Genomic DNA, 26,134 nt, shown 5'->3' on the forward strand with positions numbered 1-26,134 from the left:
ACACGGGGAGAACATGCACACTCCACACAGAAAGGCCCCCTGCTGGGGTTCGAACCCAGGACCTTCTTTATGTGAGGCAGCAGTGCTAACTAACCACTGTGCCACCGCCAACATCTTTCATGAACCAAAAAAAATTGCTGTTGATTTGTTTATAAGCTAAGAACTTATGTGTAACTAAGAACATTCTCACAAAATAGTTAGTTTTGGTTGGTGTTGTAAATGTATCGATTGTGATTCACGTTGGTGTGAGAGAGAGAGAGAGAGAGAGAGAGAGGAGTGAGGAGGTGAAGACAGTCGTAGAACAGAACTATATCCCCCCGTCGTCTCTCCCCTCCTCTCCTAAGCCCTTCTATTGCACTTAATGGCTGGTTGACAGCCTGAGAATCTCTACAGAAAGGAAGCATTTGTTTCCCCAAATCCCCCTCAGCGTAGGCCCGACTTTATCTCAGCACCAGGTTTAAAGGAACGGCTCCATTAAAAAACACTTAATAATACCAGCATGGAGCCGTTTTCACAAACTCCCCGGCCCTTGATCAATACAGCCAGGACACAAGTAGAACCAGAAAAGGAGAGAGAGGGAAAGACAGAGAGAGGGAGGGAGAACGAGAGGTAAAGGCATATAGATACAGAGAAGGAGGGAGAGAAAAAGAGAGAAAGAAAGTGGGGAGAGAGGGAGAAAGAGAGGGAGAGAGAAGGAGAGAGGGAAAAAGTCTGCATGCTTTGAGAAATCAGAGGAAAATTAACAGATGTGAGTGTTGAAATGATAGCGGCCAGAAGATAGTTAGTTGTAACACTGTAAATACAACTCTCCTCTTGACATAAAATGTGTGTGTATATATACTGTATGTGTGTGTATGTGCGTGTACATATATTTAATATTTTGAATAAGATAAAATAATCCTTTATTAATCCCCTTGGGGAAATTCGGGTGACAAAGCAGCATGGGACACACACACACTAAACTACAATACTATAACTAAACACACACACTGAATTACTATAGTGTGTAACACACACTAAACTACAATACTATAACACACGTACACACTGAATACATTTTTGTTTCATTGATTTTCATGGGATTATCAACCACCAAATATATATATATATTTTTAATCAACAATAGAGTTAAAGCAAGAGTTCTGAATGGCAGAAATTGCAGAATACAGAATACAGAGGGTAGAATATATTTAGCTATAATATGGTATATTTTCCTTTTGCCATTTTCTCCCCAATTTCGTCATTATTCCAATTCCATGTGTGTATCAGTCCTGGTCATTGCTACCCTCTGCTGATCTGGGGAGGGTGTCGACTAGTACGTTGGCATTTTTAAGATTGTACAATATACCTTCATGATGAAAAATATATAGAATCAATGCATATTGGGACGGTAGGCTGAAGTGAATTGTTTTTGCTTTTGGTATATCATGGATCTCGCATATGAATAAGAATCAAAACTACACTGAACAATATGGAACACATTATGGATATTATTATTTAATATCCATTCGATATTTGTGTCTCCATGATAACCCGTTTTACAACAATATCAACAGCAATACAGAGTTTAGCTCACCGTTCTCAACACTCAACACTTTTGACAAATATACTAGTATATTTATATATTGTATATTCCTCTTTACTTACTTTTTTTTAACTTACTTTTTACTTACTATCTTACTTACTTTTTTTGCTGTGTGAAGCACACTCTCAGGGGCTCATACAGAACCAAGCATTTCACCGTAAAGTATGTGTATTTTATTGTGATATTTAATAAACAAACTTGAAACAAACTTGAGTATGTATTCAGTATCATTGATCTTCATTTGGTTTATCTTCACTGGGTTGAACATGACACTGAATCAGCACCTGAAATCCTACCTACTGTGTGTCATTCAGAACCATTATTATCATCATCAGAAGTTGAATGTTTATTTTTAGTGAACAAAAAAAAGACAAGAAAAGGGTTGTATTATCAGCACTTGAGTTAACACACACACTGAATTGCTATAGTGTGTGTAACACTATAACACACACTATAATACTATAATACACACACACTGAATTACTATAGTGTGTGTAACACACTAAACTACAATACTATAACACACACATACACACACTGAATTACTATAGTGTGTGTAACACACTAAACTACAATACTATAACACACACATACACACACTGAATTACTATAGTGTGTGTAACACACTAAACTACAATACTATAACACACAAACACACACTGAATTACTATAGTGTGTGTAACACTAAACTAAAATACTATAACACACACACTGAATTACTATAGTGTGTGTAACACACTAAACTACAATACTATAACACACACTGAATTACTATAGTGTGTGTGTAACACACCCTAAACTAAAATGGTATAACACACACATACACACTGAATTACTATAGTGTGTGTAACACACACTAAACTACAATACTATAACACACAAACTGAATGACTATAGTGTGTGTGTACTGTAACACTATAACACACACACTGAATTACTATAGTGTGTGTAACACTATAACACACACACCGTCTCTCTCACTCTGTGTTAACGGGGAAGCATGTTGGCAGGCCTCTTTACTGGCTGATTAGCATGAGAAAAGAGGCGAGGGCCCTCGTGGCCTAAAGAGGCAGAACAATGCTAACCCATACAGCGCTATTCTAATGGGGCCTGAAACCCCAACGACTGGTAAAAGTAGAGTGGCTAAACGTGCCGTTTTAGAGGTCACCGTGTTGCGTTTCCTGTGAAAAGTGGGGGGTAGGCGTGCCGCGTGTATAAGTGGACACCAATGAGTCCACACGCGTGTCACGCTTGGCCCCCATTATAGCCTGACAATGGCCCCTGGGCCCCAACACGTGTGCACTCTGTGTGTGTGTGTGTGTGTGTGTGTGTGTGTGTGTGTGTGTGTATGTGTGTGTGTGTGTTTGTTTGTGCCTGTTTTTTTAATGTTATATATGTATATATATATATATATATATGTGTGTGTGCGAGAGCGAGAGATAGAGTGTGTGTGTGTGGGTGTGTGTGTGTGTGTGTGTGTGTGTGTGTGTGAGTGTGTGTGTGTGTGTGTGTGTGTGTGTGTGTGTGTGTGTGTGTGTGTGTGTGCGTGCGTGCGTGCGTGCGTGCGTGTGTGTGTGTGTAGCAGTCCTTTGTCCTCTCTAGACATAATATGGCAGGCAGGTTGTGTATCTGCTGGGTAAATGGTCTCCTACAGATCTTCACACAGAGGCAGAGGCCCCCTGCATTGTTCCCCCGTGTGCTTTATTTCATTATTCTCTCTCTCTCTCTCTCTTCACTCATCTTTCCTCATCATTGGCAAGACGGTCCATTTTCCATGTTCCCAGGACAACTCTGTGATGTTCTGTCATCTGAGATTTCATCTCTTTCTTATTGTCACAAGTAGACAATACTTTGTATTAATACCTAACAGACATGAACAGGAAATGTGTCTCAAAGTGAAGGGTTAGTCTGGAATTACGTAGGTTGGTCTTGGTTCTAATTCATGGAGGTATTTTTTTTTTTTGTATCCTTTATTATTATTTCCTGTAAAATAAAATATAAAATTGCAGGTTCGGCATCATAACAGTATAATTGGTCTACAGTGATCTATTGATCTATGATTTACACAAGATCTACAGTGATCTATTGGTCTATGGTTTACATGAGATCTACAGTCAGAGGTCCATTGGTGTATGATTTACACAAGATCTACAGTGAAGCAGCTAGTGAATAGTCACCAGTCTATCTGGAGAGACTGCTCCCTGTCGCAGCTAGTGAGTAGAGACCAGTCTATCTGGAGAGACTGCTCCCTGTAGCAGCTAGTGAGTAGACAACAGTCTATCTGGAGAGACTGCTCCCTGTAGCTGGTAGTGAGTAGACACCAGTCTACAGTTTGCAGAAAGAATGCTTTAGTTTAACTTTTCCACATCCATTCCGCCTGCACTGACATTACTGTATATTTCCGGTCATCTTCTATTCAGCGCCTCTATAGGCCCCGCCCACTCCCGCCGCCGTCCTCTCACCTCCGCCGGGCCGGGCGTCACAACAGAGACGGCAGAGAGACGCTAGCTGGCGGGGACATCGTTCCCAAATGGATCGGGCATCGCGTGAATAGGAGCTCGTTCACTTTCCCTCGCATTGATTATGTGGTGTAATAAATAGACAGACTACACAGCTGAATCAATCCCTGTTAAAGAAGAGGTCGACTCTATAGCCCCGTGGAAAAAGCTCCATAACGCCTCCTTTTCTAGGAGTGTACACAGTAGAAAGGGGTTATGTAATCTATGCTTGCTTGCGTGTGTGTGTGTGTGTGTGTGTCTGTCAAAATATCATAGCCACCGCATCTCATTCAATCATTATCCCATTGACATTAAGACTTTAACTCCCATCAGGAGTGAATGACACATGTCACAGATGTCAGTGTTTTCCCTATAAGGCCAATAATATATAACCTCCCAGGCCATGCCGAGGCTGTGAGCAGTGTGTTCGGTCCCGGGGTCTCTCGCCCCGTGGGCTATGTTGCTATCCCCTCCCCCCCCAACCCCTCCCTCCCTCCCTGGAAGCCCCCAGGGCACCGAACCAAACGTCTTGTCTTTGTATTTTACCTTGTTTGATCTGGGACTGTAGGGCGGGGTTGGAGGGCTGTGGGGGGGCAGCGGACGCCCTCCTGGGGGTCTCGGGGGTGCCCGGTCTGGGAGGCCTGCGGGAGCAACACAGAGGAGTATTAAATATTTAGGAGCAGGCGGGAGGAGAGGGAGAGAATAGAATACAGGCACACAAGATACACACACAGCAGCAGGTGCATGCATGCGCGTGCACGCACACACACACACACACACACACACACACCAATGCATGCACACAAGCAAACACCTTGTTTTAGTTCACTGCAACTCCCTGCTTGAGATTCTATGTGTGTGTGTGTTGTAAGCTTTGTGTACATGTGTGTGTACGCGTTTTTGTGTGTGACGCAAGGATGCTGGAAGGGAGAGAAAGAGCGAGGTGTATATGTATGGAAGGAGAGAGAGAGAGAGAGAGAGAGAGAGAGAGAGAGAGAGAGAGAGAGAGAGAGAAACAGAAACAGAGACAGAGAGAGAGAGAGAGAGAGAGAGAGAGAGAGAGAGAGAGAGAGAGAGAGAGAGAGAGAGAGAGAGAGAGAGAGACAGAGACAGAGAAAAAGACAAACAGGAACAGCAGTAATGTCTGGACCAGAGCCAGGGTTCGTTTCCAGCAGATCAGATCAGATTCAGCCGATTCCTCTACGATTCTGGATAGACTGCAACTAAGGCTGTATGGGCCGAAGCCAGACTATGAGATCCGTTTATTATATTCTCTACAGTCTTCTACAGAAACCTCACATCCTCAACATTATCTTTTGTTTCACTGCTACAGAGTCGATATTGTCTTCTGACATATAGGAGAACATGTTTTTAAATCCCATCCTCCGGCTGCAACATCAGTGGTGTTCTCTTCATGACTTTCAAGTACTTTTCCAAGCACTATTTTTCATTTTAAAAAGGGCATTTAAAAGGATCCAATTCAGTTTTAAATGCTTTTTTTTTTGTGTGGAAAAAATCGGATCCAATATTTATGGCTTTTCGACAATTAGTTACACTTTAGATAAAAAAAAATGCAATTTCTTGATGCAGAACAATTTGATCATGGATGAACAAAACTTTCAATGTGAATGGTTGATTTGAATTCCAATGACTTTTTAAGGCACCTTGTTAAAAGATTGGCTGTTTTCAAGGAATTCCAGGCCTAGACTTTTTTTTTCCTCAAAAATCTTCAAGGACCTTGTGCGAACCCTGAATAAGCTAATGCTACCGGGCAATCCATTAGAAGACTCCTTTTGGCTAATGTTGCTTATGGCGACAGATTTTAGTTCCAGGCCAGGACTTGAAAATTCACTGGAACATAAACAGATCCAGACCTTTGAAAGTCATTGTTTTCATATACAGGGTTTTGGTTAGTTATTAGGGCAGTGGTCCTCAGCGCCTCGGGCAGGGCCCAAAGCAGGGTGGTGGTTTGTTTCAACGGCGTAAGGATTGTTTTCAGTAGACAGTTCTAAATGGCTATGAAATGGACCCACACGATATCCCATGGGATCATTTTAGGCTGTGAGAGGAAGTCGTTTTGAAAATCTGGTCCGCTAAGAAAGACCAGGGTAAATAATTTAATTTTTTTTTAACCTTTGACCCAATATTGAGCCAGGTTTCATTCAATTAAGCAAGGCACGCAAAATGTACGTAAAGCATCCCGATGACATATCTTGCCAAACATGTTTCAACTATAATTCCACCCAATATTCACAGACATTACTTTATGTTTTTAGAGTTTGGGCACAAACATTCCATCATATGTTATCATTTGAAACTGAAACACTAATACTACTGAAATATTGATACATGAAGGCAGGGGAGGAAATTAGGCCATTTGACTCGCCAAATGCGAGTATTTTTTATGTTTGGCGAGTGATTCATGAAGACCACTCGCCACACTGGCGAGTAAACAAAACAAAAAAAAACATTCAGCAATCACGGTCACTGGCAAACGGTGCGCGTCTTCTGAGTGATCGCTTTAGTTGACAGTGCCACAAGAGCACTGCACAAGACCCGCGGACATAGCCTAATGTTTAATAAAAGTTCCCGCAGTACTGGCCAACCCACGAACATATATAATGTTTAATAAAAGTTCCTGCAGTATTGGCCAACCCACGAACATATAGAATGTTTAATAAAAGTTTCCGTGATACTGGCCAACAGTCAAGGGAGCACTCGCAAACAGATAACGTTAAAACACAGCAGAAGATGGAAAACAGACAGACTGACCAACAGGGAACTGCATCCAACCCTAGTACAACCCTCGAGTATAAGTTACTAAGGACACATTTAAATCACAGAGGTGTAATGTTAGTCTATTGGAACTGTATACAGTGGTTAGCTTCTAGTTAGCGTTTTAGCTATAGCTGCTTGCTAGCTAACGTTAGCCCTGTGTGCGCGTGTGCTCAAAGCAGCCAGCCCCATGTTAGCTAGGTGTATCTGTTATATTGACTATAATGTTTCCAAAAACGCACCGGACTACGACGTAAGGTTAGACGTTTTATTTCATGCTCAACCAGTGCACAACAGCACACCAACCCAACTGACGTTACCACAACGCTTGACGGTATTTCACAGCCCTGTCGCAAGACCACCGTGCCGTCTTAAAGGCACAGTGAACACAGTTGTGATGCCTACCCAGATGCATACACAACATTGACGCGGCTTGACAACCGAGGTTCAAAGTTAACTTGATTGATTGATTGATTGAAAACTTTATTAACAGATTGCAGAATGGGTACAATACAGTACGGCTCAATACACACAATTGTTAAGGGGATGCAGACCAGAGAAAGACTCTCGTCTTGTTTACATCAAGGTCCCCCATTTTCAATTCATCATAACATATGACATACACGACATACAGATAGACAGTACTGCTACATCTATACATTTCACATCTATCTATACACTTCACAACATACTTCGGTTTTTTTCTTTCACTGCCCAACCCAGTCCAACCCAGCATCTTTCACTGCCCAGTTCAGCCCAACCCAGTCCAGAATAGATCCCTCTGTCATGTTAATATGTTTTATGCTAATATTGTGAAGAGTAGAGACACTGTTATTAATGTTTTATGCTAATAAATATTTTAAAGAGTAGAGACACGGTGTGATTATTACTATGATTGAAAATCAATTTAGACGAAGACATACAAAGAAGTAATTATCACAATTAGCGATTTATTTTTATTGTAAAAAAAATCAGCTACTTGCCAGCTGGCTGGTAAGCCAAAAAGTTAGTTTCCTCCCATGCATGAAGGCCAAGCAAGGTGAAAACTTAGTTCAGTTATGAGAGAGTGAGTGGTAGAGAGAGAGCGATGAGCATCTGAAACAGGAGAGGGCTTTTTGTTTTGTTTTAAATTAGCATCTGCATCATTAAAAAAAAAGTCTGGAGAATTCTAGTATTTAGTAGGTTACCTGGAGTTAATTCCACTAGGTTACCTAGAGTTAATTATACTAGGTTACCTGCAGTTAATTATACTATGTTACCTGTAGTTAATTCCACTATATTACCTGTAGTTAATTATACTAGGTTACCTGTAGTTAATTATACTAGGTTACCTGTAGTTAATTCCACTAGGTTACCTGTAGTTAATTATACTAAATTACCTGTAGTTAATTCCACTAGATTACCTGTAGTTAATTCCACTGGGTTACCTGTAGTTAATTCCATTAGGTTACCTGTAGTTAATTATACTAGGTACATGTAGTTAATTCCACTAGGTTACCTGTAGTTAATTCCACTGGGTTACCTGTAGTTATTTCCACTAGGTTACCTGTAGTTCATTCCACTGGGTTACCTGTAGTTAATTCCACTAGGTTACCTGTAATTAATTATACTAGGTTACCTGTAGTTAATTATACTAGGTTACCTGTAGTTAATTATACTAGGTTACCTGTAGTTAATTCCACTAGGTTACCTGTAGTTAATTCCACTAGGTTACCTGTAGTTAATTATAGTAGGTTACATGTAGTTAATTCCACTAGGTTACCTGTAGTTAATTCCACTAGGTTACCTGTAGTTAATTATACTAGGTTACCTGTAGTTAATTCCACTAGGTTACCTGTAGTTAATTCCACTAGGTTACCTGTAGTTAATTATACTAGGTTACCTGTAGTTAATTCCACTAGGTTACCTGTAGTTAATTATACTAGGTTACCTGTAGTTAATTCCACTAGGTTACCTGTAGTTAATTATACTAGGTTACCTGTAGTTAATTCCACTAGGTTACCTGTAGTTAATTATACTAGGTTACCTGTAGTTAATTCCACTAGGTTACCTGCAGTTAATTATACTAGGTTACCTGTAGTTAATTATACTAGGTTACCTGCAGTTAATTCCACTAGGTTACCTGCAGTTAATTCCACTACATTTCCTGTAATTACCCGATTCTTTACAATCGCATCGGCTCCATTTGAAACTCTGAAAGCACATTTTCGGAAACTTTTATCTGTGGATTCCCTGTGGCTAGTCATTACATCTGTATGTGTTTTTATTTATTTATTTATTTTTAAGTAAATGAGGTGAGGATGAAGAATTGAAGGCAGTAGTATAAGAACAGACAAGAGGGGAGATAGAAGGGAGAGGGTGGGTGGATGGATGGATGGCAAGGCAGCCTGAGAGTGGAGGGTATGAGAGAAGAGAACAGGAGGGACAGAAGAGAGGAGAGGAGAGAGTGGTAAGAGGAGATGGAAAGATCTGAAAGAGGAGCGGAGGGGAAGAAAGGCGAGGAAAGGAGGTGGGAGGGGCTGAGAGAAGAAAGGGGGAAAGGAGAGCAGAAAGGAGAAAGAGAGGCAAAATGGAGTGTAAAGAGAAGAGAAGAGAAGAGAAGACTAATTCATTAGCCAGGAGAGGCCACCATTTAGCCGTCCGGCAATGTGGATAGGATCATTGAGGTTCCATTTACACCTGGCATTAAAATGCCAATGGAGATAAAAGACACATCTAGATTGTGTCTAGATGGAGCGCCGAGCCAAATTTAAACACAGGTGCAAATCCACCTAAGAGGTATTGGAAGGCGATCTTTCCCAATTACATCCACGCGTGGTTAAGGAAAATCCTATCCCTCTTCGGGGTGCATTTGCAATGTATCTGGGTCCTATCTAGATACAATCTAGAATACACCTTTAAATCTGCATTGGCAGTTTAACGCCCGGTGGAAGTGGGGTCTTATTTAGTGAGACGATCCGATGGAAACGGGAGTATATTCAGTTCAGCTCTCCCGTTTGTGTGGATAAGAGACAAGTCCTTGTAGAGGTCTGGGACTTTGATTCCGTCTGTATGAAGAGAGACATCCACAGCGTGAAACAGAACACATCCAGACCGATGTGACAGAATTCACCATAAATGGTGCATTTATATAACAGCTTTTATCCAAAGCGCTTTACAATTTAGTTTCTCACATTCACACCGATGGCAGAAAGGTGCCAACCTGCTCATCGAGAGCAGTTAGGGGTTAAGTGTCTTGCTCAAGGACACTTAGACACGCTGCCCCGGGAATCGAACTGGGAATCTTCCGATTACCAGACGACCACTCTGCCTCCTGAGCCACTGTTGAACGTGTTAGGTACCCCCAGTGAAACTCCTCGCCGTCAGGTGAAAAGAAGCGGCTGACGACTCCATGTAACGGAGGAGGCATGTGGTAGTTCTACACCCTCCCTAGGCAGACAGTGGGGCAATGCGCGCAACGACCAGGAAGGGAATTGGCATAATGACTAAATTCGGGTGAAACTAACCTCTCTTGTATCGTTTGTTCCGTTTGTCAGGTATCTCAGGCCGCTTCACAGTGAATTGGATATCAATTAATTCAGTCTCTCCGATCTCTCGTCGTCATATTTACAACTACTTGTCAATAATCAGTAATCTGTGGGCGTTATATGATAACATGGCAGTATTATTTTTTTAAATGTTCCTAAAATATGAAATGATAAAAATGGAATAGGAGCATTGAAAGAAGTAGTTTGTGTAATCTATTGTATACGCAATACAGACATTCTTGAATTGGGCATTTGGCTGGTACATTCTAAGCTGCAGTCGTCGACGTGTTTAACACTGAAATACCACAAAAAATAACACGAATCAAGAGGGATCTTTAACAATCTATGAGCTGAAACCAGAGTAACGGCATCATTTGGTCTCCTGCGCATGTCCAAACATAATACAACACTCAACCTCCACGACAACAATATCAGAAATGTATGGTAGCCATGCGAGGTGTACCTCAGGAAGCTACCGCGGCGAGACCAGAAACTTAAGATCTCTTTTCTCCATCTCCCCTAGGAAGGAGACTCACAAGGCACAGAGGTACTTGCAGTTCTGTAGCGTCTGAAGTAGTTTGCCTCAAAGTTCAGGAGCGCCTCTTTCCAACTCCGAGAGGAGAGGAAGATACCTGGTCTAGTGTCATGAATCCGAGATGGCCACATGAAAAAGGCAGAAGACAAACACCTTCAAATATTCACCACCGCTTTGGAACCACATCTCTCCCTCGCCCCCCCCCCCCTACCGCTCTTTTCATCTCTCTCTCCCCATATTTTTCTCTATCCCCCATCCTCTCCTTTCTTTCCCACTCCATCTCTCTCTCCTCCCTCCCTCCCTCCCTCCCTCCCTCCGCTTGGCGTTCACAGTAGAGGCCTGTACTCCAGACACAACAGTGGTCGTGTCGTTATGGGCACAGAGGTTCATGAAATGGTCATTGTTGTTATTCCACCGCCGAGCCCGCAGCTGCCTGCGTTGAATCATTCACAGCCAAAAACAATCGATCCGGCACCCCTCCGCTCTCTGCCTCTCTTTCTTCCCCCCTTTCTCTCCCGCTCTAAAACTAACTCCCGCCCGTCTCTTTTCTCTGAGGGAAGGATAGAGGTAGAGAGAGAGAGAGGGATAAAGGTAGCGGGGGAGGAGGGAAAAGGGAAGGAGAGAAGGATGGATGAACATAGAGGTAGAGGGGATGAAAAATGGATGGATGGATCAATCTAGGATCTCTCTCACTCTTGCCTCTACCACTCTGTGTGTGTGTGTGTGTGTGTGTGTGTGTGTGTGTGTGTGTGTGTGTGTGTGTGTGTGTGTGTGTGTGTGTGTGTGTGTGTGTGTGTCTTTCTCTCTCTTTCTCTCCCCCTCTCTCCCTCTCATTGTGTAAATAGCAGATATAGTCCCTATAGCTGGCTGACTCAACAACAGGTCAATAGTGAGCCCCAGGCCCCCCAACTCTGAGCTTTAATCAGCCCCACCTACAGCCACCTATCCTTGGGTACTTGGGAGGAGGAGAGAGGCCCCTGATTTCTGGAGCCTGGAGGAAGAGTGAGAGTACTGGGTGGATGGATGGATGGATGGATGGATGGATGGATGTATAGACAGGGGGTGGGGAAAAGAAGGGAAAGAGCACCAGGGATGGGTGGGAAGATGAGAGAGAGGGATGATTGGAGGGATGTATGGATTAGTGAATGAAGGGAGGGGGGGGGGGGGGGGGGGGAGGAAGTCTGAATGTAATGAGGGCTAGATATATGGAAGGAGGCAGGGATGAGGGATGAGGGCTAGATGGAGGATGTTAAACCTACACTCCCCTGCTTGGGTCATTACCAACTAATGTACATGGGCCCTGTGTGTGTGTGTGTGTATGTGTGTGTATGTGTGTATGTGTGTGTATGTGTGTATGTGTGTATGTGTATGTGTATGTGTGTGTGTGTGTGTGTGTGCGTGTGTATAGCTCTACTATTCTTATGAGTAGAGTTGTTCCGATACCGATACCGGTATCGGAAATGCCGCCGATACTGCCTAAAATGCTAGTATCGGTATCGGCGAGTACACGTAAATTCTAGCCTCCGATCCCATGATGTAATTTATCTCCTGCCGAGTCCTGCGGAGAGTGAGGATTATAAAATGAACATGTTTTAAAGTGTGATGCTGTGTCATTTTAACAGCAGATACACTTTCTTAAATTCCATTGTCCCCGACAGTGCGGTGTGACGGGGAGCTCGGACGGGAATCGGGATGTGTTTGGCTGGTGTTATGATAGCATTAGCTGGAAAGATAGCTAGTTGGAACAACATCCGCTTTTAACGTTAGATCAAATCAGATGATCGCCTGTCCTTTCTCCAGGACCTAACACTGTCCGTGACCGTCTATCAACAATAATGCACCCACGGTGAATTGTATTTAAGTTAAGTAGCTACGGACTAGCGTTAGCTGACTATTACTAACGTTATCTTAATGTCACTGCGGGAAGGCGAGCTAGGTCAGTTAGCTTAGCTTGATAACGTTACCGTGTCTAAAGTTGGTGCTATTCACATAATCCAGCAATAATGGCTGCAGACCTGCAAGCAAAGTACAGCAAGTGCCAAAGGATAAGAGTCTGAGGTGGAGTTTCAAAAGAGAATGTTGAATATTTATTTTGCATCAAAAACCACAACATGAACGTTCTATCTGCCACTAGCTTACAGACTGAATAGGGTATATCTGCAGAGCCACTGAGTAGCGAGTGCAACACCGTTTAATGTCCGTGTGGATCATTGGAGTAGGGTATATCTGCAGTGCTGCAGCCCATACTCATTGATTAATGATACTAATACAAATCTATACAATCACCTGTTGTTGAATAAATACCATACGTTCTAGTTATTACTAAAAAACAGTATAACAGTATCTGAAAAAAAAAAAAAAAAAGTATAATTTATATAATTTTTTTTTTTATTTTTTTTTTATGCACTGGTATCGGATAAATATCGGTATCGGCTGATACCCAAAGCTTAGGTATCGGAATCGGATCGGAAAGGGAAAAATGGTATCGGAACATCTCTACTTATGAGGACATTCCATTGTCTAACATTCATTCTAAAACCATCTAACCATTAAACGTGTAACCCTAGAGTCAGGGTTGTACATTCAGTTTGCTAGTCCCATGTCCTCACAACAAGGGTAAAGTTATTTTGGAAGTCAGTCCGGTAGCCTCTATGGGCCAAGGTAAACAATACCGCAGGTAGACAGAGTATGAGAAGAGTCAGACATTATTGATCAAACGACATAGGTCAATACTACATATGGGATACCAACATACACACACAAACACACACATTAATTCACTCACACAAGCACAACATCATTCATTCACACACACACACACACACATACACACGGAAGTACACGTTCATTCTCGCACATATACCGGTTCACACAAGACACTTATCTATCTATAAAATAGTATACTAATTATTTTATTGTGTTGTTTGGCGTCTGTTGGAATGTGGGATATAGGATCAGTAGTGGTTGTGCCATATTAATCTAGATGAGTTGAGCGTGTTCAAATGTGTGTGTGTGTGTGTGTGCGTGTGCGTGTGTGTGTATGTGTGTGTGTTCAAGCAAGTTAACAAGCAAGTGAGAATGTGCACATGAGCAAGGGAGGGAGAGATAAATGTATGCGTGTGTGCCAGTTTTTAAGTTCACATAATAATGTGTAAATGCACTCCTTACCTGAGTGGAGCCTTCTTCATGTGTTCACCAACAAACGTAGCGTTGGTCATGCCCATCAGGGTGTTAGCCAATGAGATGACAGAGAGGAGGTGCTGGGTGGTGACAGCTCTGGACACGCGATAGGTCCCTTTACCGACGATGTCAGTCAGAGTCAACTTCGTGCCTGTGGCCAGGGACAACTGACGCAGCAAAGACTCCTGGGAGATGGAAAGAGATAAAGAGAAAACAGAAAGGGAGAAGGTCTTGCATCATTTGACACAATGCATCATGCTGTTAGCTATTCACTTCATATGTCTAGGCAGCAAGTCTGTTAGCTCACTGCTTTTCTAATTCCACTGCCCATTAGTTCAAGTTTCTTTATTAGTTATACAAAAATACAGAATACTTTTATATGAAATGCTTTTTCCTGTTTTGCTCCTGAGAGTGTGCTAGATAAAATAGAATAAAATAGTATAAAAAAGAAAGTAAAAAGTACGTAAACAAGTGTAAACAAAAGTGTTCAATATACATATATACAATACAGAGTAGAACAAATTTGTAACAGTTACAATACAATATACAGTACAATGCAGAAATGGGATGAGGTACAACTTAGGGTAAGGTGCAATGAGGTATGAGTTGTAGTGCAAATCTCTTTACCAATAAATATAGTGTGTTAAAGTGTCTAAAGTGGGTAAAGTGGGTGCTACAGTGAGTTTTTTTTTTATTTAAAGTGAGTGTGTACGTGTGGATGTGTGTGCTGTGAGTGTATTTGATGGTTTGTTACATAGTGTTATTGTCGTTGAGCATCCTGATGGCCTGGGGATAGAAGCTCCTTCTGAGTCTCTCTGTGCTTGCCATGAGACTCCGGTATCGCTTGCCTGACAGCAGCAGTTCAAAGAGGAAGTTGTTTGGGTGGCTAGAGTCTTTGATTATTCTCTTAGCCTTACCCCTGCAACACTTGTTGTAAATGTCTTGGAGAGTGGGAAGCCCACCTCCAATTGTGCGTTCGGCTGAACGGGCGACTATCTGTAGTCTGCTACGGTCTTGTGCGGTGCTATTCCCAAACCAGGAGGTGATATTGCCAGTCAGGATGCTCTCTATTGTGCATGAGTAGAAGTTCTTAAGGATCTTCTGACTCACTTTGAACTTCCTTAGGCGCCTAAGGAAGTAGAGGTGTTGCCGTGCCTTCTTCACTACACTGTCAATGTGTGTGGTCCATGTCAAGTCCTCGGATATGTGGACTCCGAGATACTTAAAACTGTTCACTCTCTCGACCGGTGCCCCTTCGATGCTGAGGGGGCTGTAGTCCCTGACCCCCGACCTCCTAAAGTCCACAATCATCTATTTTGTTTTGCTGACGTTCAGGGAGAGGCAGTTCTCCTGACACCACCGCGCCAGATCCTCTACCTCTTCCAGGTAGGCCCTCATCGTTTGCAGAGATCAGGCCCACCACTACTGTGGCGTCAGCAAATTTGATGATTGTGTTGTTGTTCCGCTGTGCCACACAGTCGTGTGTGTACAGCGAGTAGAGGAGGGGACTCAGAACACAGCCCTATGCACTATGTTGAGGGTGATGGATGAGGAGGTGCAGTTGCCTGCTCTCACCACCTGGGGTCTACCCGTCAGGAAGTCCAAGACCCACTGGCAGAGGTCATAGTTCAAGCCCAAGTCGCTGAGCTTGGCTATGAGTTTGGAGGGGACTATGGTATTGAATGCTGAGCTGTAGTCGATGAATAGCATTCTCACATAGTTCCCCTGCCTCTTGTCCAGGTGTGATGCTGCTGTGTGCAGCACATGGGCTATGGCGTCCTCCGTGGACCTGTTGGGGCGATATGCAAATTGCAGGGGGTCCAGGTTGATGGGGAGGGAGGAACAGATGTAGCCCTTCACAAGTTTCTCAAAGCTGTCCTCCTTACGTTGTATCTCGCCGCCTTGTGTTCATTCATGTTGCCTGTCACAAGCCCGGCGTTATAAGCTGAGGTGCGCGCTTTCAGAGCCTCACAGACGGATTTGTCTACCCAGGGCTTTTGGTTTGGGTAAACTCTAATTGTGGTAGAGGGGATTGTTTCTTCTACCAGAGTATAAACAAAGTCCAGCACTGTTTCAGTGTAGTCATTAATATTGTCCGTGTTATTGCGGAACACGTCCCAGTCTGTGCACTCGAGTGCATCTTGGAGCGTGTCCTCTGATTCCACAGACCAACGCTTCACCTCTCGCGTTACTACAGGAACACGCTTGATACTTTGTTTATACTCCGGTAAAAGACGCCATGATCTGATTTGCCAAATGCGCTAACATGCGCTAACTTGTACCCGTTCTTAAATTGCGAGTAGCAATGGTCTATTATGTTCTCGCCTCTGGTGGGACAAGTCACATGCTGATAGAAATTTGGTAAAACTTTTTAAAGATTTGCGATGTTGAAATCGCCCGCAACCACAACGTCAACATTAGCTGTTTGGAGTATGTTTACCTCGTTGTGAAGCTTAGAAAGCGCTTCACCTGTGTTTGCGTGGGGGGGAATATACACTCCGATCAGAATGACTGACATTAATTATCTCTGGAGAAAGAATGGTCGACACTTGATGGCTATATACTCCAGGTTTGGGGAGCAGTGGTTTGAAAGTTCCTTCACGTTGCCTGGATCACACCAATTGTCATTCAACATGAAGGCTATTCCACCTCCACTCTTTTTGCCGGAATCTTCCTCCGTACAGTCTTTGCGGTGGATGAAAAAGCGATCGGCCATGGCGGCTGGGTGGCGCAGCGGACATTGTGCTCGTCACCAACGCAAGAGACACCGGTATCGAATCCGGCTGTCAGCGTTGCCTCCGGCTTGGGATGGGAGAAAAATCACAGAAAAAAGGAGGAGAAAAAGTAGATAAAATAAAATAAAAGTGATCGGCCGGTTGAATGGCACGGTTTGGGACGTCCGGTGTCAACCACGTCTCGGTGAAGCAGAGAACATTGCAGTCCCTAATGTCTCTTTGGAATTTAATCCTTGCTCTGATGTCATCCAGTTTGTTTTCGATTGATTGCACATTGGCCAACAATATGCTGGGCAATGGCGTTTTGTGTCTCCTGGATCGCAGCCTGTCTCGGACGCCGGCTCTCTTTCATCGCCGTCTCCGCCCCTTCTTGTCGTTTCTACCCAAGATCTCGGCAGGCCATTGTTCGTCGGCGAGCCGATCCAGAGAGCAATCCAGTTGGTAAGTGTTACTTAATCCAATGTCTATGAGTGACTGACGCTCATATAGACATGTTCGGTTTCATCAACCTCAAGTCTGCCTCAACCAGGAACACTAGAGGTGCGGCAAGGGGGGACTGTACAATCCCTTTAAAAAAAAGTGTATTTGGCCAGGCCGTCTTTTCATACAGAGAATCTCACCAATGGAACTCAATTCATCAAACAATTAGAGTGTCCACATCATACCATTCATTCAAGTGCAGGGTTAGGGAATGGCTCATTGAAAACCAGCACTGTCAACACTGAGATGTCTGTGTGTGTATGTGTGTGTGTGGATATGGTGCGTCTGTCTATGTCTGGGTCTCTTAATATGGTAGAAAAGGGTAACCACTGCGCTCAGACAGGTGCGTAGTCCAATATTAATTATGCAAAAAAGGGAGGTAGGGACCGCACTCTGAATATCGTTGGTTTTTATTTTCAAAGGACACAAAACGTTTTCGGCCATCCGGCCTTCATCAGTGTGTAAATGACAACTGTGACAAACATAACTTAAGTAGGCTGTACTTGACACCAGGTGGGAACAATCGGCAATCAGTTAACAGTTAACAGGCTAGGTTGACGTCATGATTGGTAGCAGGGCTAGATTGACAAGTAGAATACATAATATCACAATATCACAATATCACATAAATGTGTATGATGGTAATATATGAAAACACCAAATTGATACATATTACAATATTTACAGACCTGTATGGAAATAAAAAAAGGCAGTACATTGGAGTGCATCAGGTTGTTAAACCGTTCATTAAACAGTGTACTAGTTTTTCTCTCTCATACAGTAGATAACTTAGGGTAGCATCTATAGGAATGGAGCCAAAATTGGACTCTTCATTCATCCCAGATGGAATACATCGATTTGAGCCGATGTCAATACAATATATAATTTAATTTACAACTCTGTATGGAACAAAAAACAGTACATTGGGGGTATCAGGTTGTAAGACCGTTCATTAATCAGTGTACTAGTTTTTTGTTTATACAGTAGATAACTTATGATAGCTAGAGGAATGGAGTCAAATTGAACTCTTCATTCATCCCAACTGGATACATAGATTTGAGCCGATGAATCCATACACATTCTCGTTGCAAAAGCAGTTGTTCATGGTTGCCACCTCTTCTATTAAGAAAAACCATCTCTAGACCTATGCACTTGAGGTCATTAGTTTTATGATCCATTTCGTTAAAATGTCGTGCCACAGGGGAATTAATGTCAGTCCGCTTTATATTGCTTCTGTGTTCGTTCAATCTGATTTTTAATTTGCGGGATGTCTGTCCAATATAGTATTTTTTACATGGGCAGAATAATAGGTAAATTATGTGTGTGGAATTACATGTTATTAGCGATCTGATCTTGTAATCCTTCCCGGTGTGGGAGTCGTGAAATGTGTTTGTTTTGATCATGTGGCTGCAAGATGTGCATGATCTACATGGGAAGCTTCCATGAATAAAAGGTTCTGGCTTTGAATACGAGTCCGCTCTGACAAGGCGGTCCTTCAGGTTTGTGGCTCTTTTATGTGTAAAACGTGGAGGGTGTTGGAAGCGATCATTTAACGTTCTATCCGATGCTAGAATATGCCAGTGTTTCATGACTGTGGACTTTATAACGTAACTAAATGGATCATAAGTAAGGACATAATTAATGGTGCCTGGTGTTCTGTTTCTTTCTTTCTTTCGGAATAGTTATTTTCTTTCGATTTGGTTTACTGTGGCCATGGCAGAGTTAAGACACTGCTTTGGGTAGCCCTTTTCATCAAAACGTCCCAACATATTTTCACTTTCGGAGTGGAACTCCTCCTGAGAGCTACAGATACGTTTGAGTCTGTATAGTTGACTTACAGGCAAGCTTTTCTTTAAAGGCACTGGGTGGTGACTAGAAAACTGTAGGAGATTATTTTTATCCGTTGGTTTTCTGTAGATAGTTGTGGCAATTAGGTTATTAATTTTAGTTAGTTTAACATCTAGGAAGTGAATGGATTCTCGGCTCTTTTCCATACTAAAGGTGATGGATTCTACACAAGAGTTCAAATATGACAAAAAGGATGACAGCTCTATTTCGTTTCCTGACCAGACCATGAAAACATCATCGATAAATCGAACAAAATATTTGATATGGGGTCCATATAACACATTGTTGTAAATGAAGTCCTCCTCGAACTTACCCATAAATAAACACGCATAGGCGCATGCGGATGGGGATCCCATAGCAGACCCATATTCCTGTTGGTAATAGGTATTTTCAAACATAAATACATTTCTATTCAATGTAAATTTCATCAGTTCCATGATAAATTCATGTGGGGGCGTTTGGTCTGGGTGTTTCCTTAGGAAATGGTTCAAAGCTTCTAGACCAAGGTTGTGGTTAATGTTGGAATATAGCGAAGTAACGTCTAGGGTTACAAGGATATCACTGTCACCAATATTTCTGACTAAATCTAGTTTAGATAGAAAATCAGAGGTATCTTTTATATACGAGGGAAGTTTCCAAACCAGTGGTTGGATGTGGTAGTCTACAAACTTGGAGGCATTCTCTGTGAGTGACCCTCTCCCCGATATTATAGGTCGGAGTGGAGGGTCGTTTGGGCATTTGTGCACCTTGGCTAAACCATAGATGACAGGTGTGATAGGGAACTCGTCCACCAGGAATTTTGCTTCTTTTGCAGTGACCCATTTATTTTCTTCAGCTCTTTTGATTATCTGTTTCAATTCTAGGTTGTAGTTATTCCTGGGATTCAGTAAAATTCTCTTATAATATTTGGTGTCAGTTAACATCTCCTTGATTTTTTCACTGTATCTAGGCGTATCCATTATAGAGATTCCACCGCCTTTGTCACAAGCCTTAATGGTGATATTTCTATTCTTGGCTAGTTGGTCTGCAGCCTTTCTTTCGGTTTGAGAGAAGTTTTTTCTCTTGCTATTAATCATTTGTTCGCTTTCCACAAACTGATTTTCAACTTCATCCTCTACCAGTCTACAAAAAGCATTAATAGAGTGATTGTTGACCATAGGGTTAAAAGTACTTTTGGGTCTGAACACTTTAACACTGGGATCTGGTAAGACATTGGATTCAGAATTAGCAAAAAAAGCTTTCAGTTTAACATTTCTGAAAAAACGGAACATTTCTTTTTTTATAGTAAACGAATCAATTAATGGTGTTGGAACAAACGATAGTCCCTTGGTCAATACCTGTTTCTCAGTGTCAGTGAGAACGTGAGAAGAGAGGTTGAAGATGAGGTTTTCGGGTGGTGGTCTCACCACCTGCGTTGGCCCCAATTCCTCCCTCTCCCTCCCCTTGCCCCTCTTTCCCCGCCGGGTGCGGGCCACATGTCGTGTGGATCTTCCTGTTCTCTGTCGCGTAGTCTCTGCGAGGATCTTGTCGGGGGTCCGGGCTGTCTCCGCCCGAAAAAACTGCGTTGTTGTGGCGCCTGTCCCTGGGATCGCTCGCTGCCAGAGGTATCTGACCAGTCGCTGGGTGGATGGGTTTTCGTGGGGCGGGGTCGCGGTCCGCGCGTCAGCCATGGGTAGACGCGGTCGTTCTTGTAGTCGGTGGTATCCCTTCTGAATTTGGAGAGTTTCATCTCCAGTATCTCCTGTTTATATTTGGTCATCTGGGCCCCGATGTCTTGGATAAGGGCTTCGTAGTCGGCTGTGCTGCAGGCGGCCTTGGTTTCCTCAGACTGTCGTTCGATTGATGATTTCACTGCGGGTAGCTCATCTTTGGTGTGTCTGATGATAAGTAACATCAGGTCTTTTGAGCAGTGGTTGAGTATCTCACACCATTTTTGGCAAAAATCTTCGTTCTCTCTCCCGATGGTCGGCTCCAGATGTACCCTCAGGCCTCTGGGGATCTTACCGGCCCGGTAGTATTCGCTCAATGTCTTTGCATGAGACTCCAGTCGAGCTTCTTTTTTGTGGGCATGGAGAAGGTTGAACTTCATCTCGTTGGTGTTCAACCCCACTGGTTGAGTATCACTGGTCATGTTGTCACCGGGGACGAGGATATCGTCAATGTCCCCCGGGGCGAATGTAAAGGATTTCGCTCTTACGTCGGTAAGTTTGTTGATTTCTTCGAAAGCAGACATTCTGGTCGGCAGCAAGTGGCAAAAATGAGCAATTATGGTAGAAAAGGGTAACCACTGCGCTCAGACAGGTGCGTAGTCCAATATTAATTATGCAAAAAAGGGAGGTAGGGACCGCACTCTGAATATCGTTGGTTTTTATTTTCAAAGGACACAAAACGTTTTCGGCCATCCGGCCTTCATCAGTGTGTAAATGACAACTGTGACAAACATAACTTAAGTAGGCTGTACTTGACACCAGGTGGGAACAATCGGCAATCAGTTAACAGTTAACAGGCTAGGTTGACGTCATGATTGGTAGCAGGGCTAGATTGACAAGTAGAATACATAATATCACAATATCACAATATCACATAAATGTGTATGATGGTAATATATGAAAACACCAAATTGATACGTATTACAATATTTACAGACCTGTATGGAAATAAAAAAAGGCATACATACAGAGTTGTAAATTAAATTATATATTGTATTGACATCGGCTCAAATCGATGTATTCCATCTGGGATGAATGAAGAGTCCAATTTTGGCTCCATTCCTATAGATGCTACCCTAAGTTATCTACTGTATGAGAGAGAAAAACTAGTACACTGTTTAATGAACGGTTTAACAACCTGATGCACTCCAATGTACTGCCTTTTTTTATTTCCATACAGGTCTGTAAATATTGTAATATGTATCAATTTGGTGTTTTCATATATTACCATCATACACATTTATGTGATATTGTGATATTGTGATATTATGTATTCTACTTGTCAATCTAGCCCTGCTACCAATCATGACGTCAACCTAGCCTGTTAACTGTTAACTGATTGCCGATTGTTCCCACCTGGTGTCAAGTACAGCCTACTTAAGTTATGTTTGTCACAGTTGTCATTTACACACTGATGAAGGCCGGATGGCCGAAAACGTTTTGTGTCCTTTGAAAATAAAAACCAACGATATTCAGAGTGCGGTCCCTACCTCCCTTTTTTGGGTCTCTTAATATGTCATGATGTGCTCTGTCCTTGTGTCCATGACTGTATTGTGACCTGTATCCCTACTATGTCTATGTGCTTTTGTTGTGTTTTTATTCTAATGTTATTTATCTTGATTTTATTCCGTTTTTATTGCTAACCCTTTTTTTACACAGGATTTTAGCCTGTACCTTCTGGCAGGGGGACTGCCAATGGAAATTAGCCTTTTGGCTAAAATTGGGTGCATTTACATCTGTAAAATGTTTTATTAATGTACACTGTCCCCCTTGACCAAATAAAGTAAACCTAAACCTAAACTAAATGCACCAACAGTTGGTACATCAAAAACTCTTAAAACTATAAAAATTAACAAAATTAAGCACAGTCTCGACGGAGCACACAGAGAGGCTGCCGGACAGTGCGGCGCCATTTTGTCATTTTGGGGAAAAAAAATTTCACTAGCGCTCAACACAGTATCTGGAAAGAGGTACATTAGGTCTAAAGCTGAGACGATATGCCATTTGGAAGAATCGATAAATATAAAATAAAAAAATATATACCGGTATATATATATATCAATAAAAAAATTCCGGATGTATAATTTATTTGGTTTGGGAACGACTGTTATTAGTGAAACCATTTTTCCAGAACAAACAAACAAAAACAACACATATGAAAAAGAAAACAAAATAAATAAAAATAACAAAAAAAAGTGCATTCGCCATTCTTTTCCATCCAAACTAAAGTAAAGTCTGACCTCATAGGCCTCACTGCCACCATCTCCTCAAAACTCTCCCTATGTAGTCTCAATGCATACATCAATCTTTCCATCACATAGTCCTCATGGATCCCGTCCATCCGTTATCCCTCCATCAGCACCATCTGACTCATGGACTTCCTTGTGAGAGCTTTTTTGGCTGCCACCCTTAATATGTTAAGAATATCTATTTTCCCCAAATACATCACTTTGAATTTTAATGGTATTTCTACTTCTAATATGTTTGCCCATGTACTTGCGAGTGAAAGCACTTATATTCATGATCAAATATTTTTTTTTATTTCTGAGGAGGCCGGGGGCTAGGGACTACAGCCCCCTCAGCATCTGCTGGGCACGGGTCGAGAGAGTGAACGGTTTCAACTTTCAAGTACCTCGGAGTCCACATATCCGAGGACTTGACATGGACCACACACATACAGTGTAGTGAAGAAGGCAGGGCAGCGCCTCTACTTCCTTATGCGCCTGAGGAAGTTCAGAGTGAGTCAGAAGATCCTTAAGAACTTCTACTCATGCACAATAGAGAGCATCCTAACTGGTAACATCACCTCCTGGTTTGGGAATAGTAATAGTAGCGCACATGACCGCAGCAGACTACAGAGAGTGGCTCGATCAGCCGAATGCACAGTAGGAGGTGGGCTTCCCACTCTCCAGGACATTTACACCAAGCGTTGCAGGGCCCAGGCTAAGAGAATAGTCAAAGACTCTAGTCACCCAAACAACTGCCTCTTTGAACTGCTGCGGTCAGGCAAGCGCTACCGGAGTCTCATGGCCAGTACAGGAGCTTCTATCCCCAGGCCATCAGGATGCTCAATGACTACAGTATGTGTAACATCAACCCAGCCATCTACACTCATTGCACACAGATCCACATGCACACACCCACTTTAAACAAACACTCACCTTAACACTCACTTTAGACACTTTTAACACTACACCATATTTGATATTTCTTTTTAAATGCACTATATCCATACCACATTTTGAAATGTTTAAAAGTTTGCATTTTTGTACCTCATTGTCTGCATTTTTACTTCATTGTACTTAGGTTGTACTTTAGTTTGTATATTGTACATTGTATATTTGTATAGTGTTGGGACTTATTCCTCTTTTAAAAATGTTTTACTGTATGGACCACATTCTCAGGGGCTCATACAGAACCAAGCATTTCACTGTAATGTACTTTATATGTGACAAATAAAAACAAACTCGAAACTTGAACATAAACAGTTACAAACATGTTAGCCGCCCTTGACATTCCATATGACATCACAACAATATTTTCACTCTTGAAAGCAGCACAATCATGATTAACGCCGTGTTCATGTAGGAGGCGGGACGTTGGAAACAGGAAACGCATCATCTCTGACCTATGTGTGTTCAAGCTACAAAGTCGGAAAAACATGGATGCTCACACGCTAAACGTTTTTGGCTATTCTTTTTTTGTCTGCACGTTTACATTGCACTACTTTTATTGTCTTTTATACCTATTCTTATGTCTGCAATTTATGCATTGTTTTTTATTCCGTCAATTGTGTGCTGATTTTATGCCTATGTGTTCATTTTATACTAATTGCTGTGGGGCACTCTGGACTGCGGTCCATGTGTGAAAAGTACTATATATAGTCATTCATTATTGTTATATTGTAGAAATGTGTGCATTAAAATGTCTGTAAAGTCTCGACGACATTGAAAATGAGGGTGACCTCAATTGTCTTTGAGAATAAATTATTGAATTGAATTTTTACAATTAGTCTCGCATGAACACACAAAGACCAATTATACTTACAAATGTACTCAACAGCTAATAACAATGACACGATGCGAGTGGCTTGAACTGGGGGTTGATAAATCATACCCGAGCTTGCGACTATAGGAACTCCAATTTTTTATATATATATTTTTTATTATCTTTTTCCCCCCTCCTTTTTCCGATTTTTCTCCCATCCCACTGTTAGTCGTTATGCCAATTCCCAACCCCCTTCCTGGTTGTTGCGCGCGCACCCCCCCCCCCCCCCCCCCTACTGTTGGTCCGGGAGGCCGGAGACTGTCACATGCTTTCCTCCGACACATGTGCAGCCAGCCGGCCGCAGATTCTCACCGGGAGAGTGTAACGTGTGGAAGGTCACACTACCTCTCTCCAGATCCTACCCTCGCTGTGCAGGCGCCCCGACCGAACTGTAGGGGTCGCTGTCCACAACGCCCAGGACCCACCCACGGCTTCCCTCCCCCTAACTCAGCCAAACGAGTTAGTATAGCGATCAGCCCAAGTCAAGGCAATGCTGACTCTCCGGGAGTCGAGACCGCAGCCTCTTGCATTGGTGACGAGCACAATCTCCGCTACGCCACCTGACCGCCCCAGGAACTCCAAGTTGACTCACTGTTTTATTAGACTTTTCCTTACAATGGCTTAAAGGCGAGTTCCGTACCTTGAAGGTGGGCAGCATGAGAGACATGTGGCCCCCTCTGGAGATCAGGCCGAAGGAGATGGGGCAGTGGGGCTTCAGCATGCCCAGGCGGCTCAGACACACCTCGTCCAGGGGCCCGTTGAGGCCCCAGGCGTGGAGGCAGGACATGAAGAGCTTAGCGGTGTCCATGGTCAGGTTGTACTCCAGGAGGCTGAGAGACTTGGACTTCTCCTCGCGCCTCCTCATCTCCTCCTCCTCCTCCTCGTCCTCATCCAGGAGGTGCTCTTTGATGGTCTCCTTCATGGTCTCTTTCACCTGGCGGCAGGGGGAGGAGGAGACGGTAGGAGAAGCGAAGGGGCGAGAGAAACATTAAAGACAAATGCTTTGATTTGATTTTTTTCTTTTTTTTTGAGAGAAAGAACACAAGTGATGAGAGAGATGAGTGATTTGTAGCACAGCCGTAACAGGGAAGCAACAGCTGTGAGGAGGATCATCAAAAGAAAAGGATTCAGACTCTCGTGTTCATCTGTTCAAACTGTTAAATTTGTCAACAAGTTATTATATGTTCAGTTGTATACTGTGGCTTTATACATTTT

At 42.7% G+C, this 26,134-nt stretch overlaps 1 protein-coding gene across 2 annotated transcripts in view; it reads right to left on the bottom strand.

Annotated features, from left to right (window-relative positions):
• wdr7 (WD repeat domain 7) overlaps nucleotides 1-26,134 on the bottom strand; it is a 344,639-nt gene that overhangs the window by 231,072 nt on the left and 87,433 nt on the right. For both annotated transcript variants that reach the window (XM_084325436.1, XM_084325435.1), the window contains 3 exons: nucleotides 25,560-25,853; nucleotides 14,089-14,285; nucleotides 4,630-4,724 (listed from right to left, as the gene is read on the bottom strand). In XM_084325436.1, the coding sequence (XP_084181562.1) occupies nucleotides 4,630-4,724; nucleotides 14,089-14,285; nucleotides 25,560-25,853 (586 nt within the window). The remainder of the gene's footprint in view (nucleotides 1-4,629; nucleotides 4,725-14,088; nucleotides 14,286-25,559; nucleotides 25,854-26,134) is intronic.

Source organism: Notolepis coatsorum (genome assembly GCF_963971535.1).
Source record: "Notolepis coatsorum genome assembly, chromosome: 11".
Lineage (NCBI taxonomy): Eukaryota > Metazoa > Chordata > Actinopteri > Aulopiformes > Paralepididae > Notolepis > Notolepis coatsorum.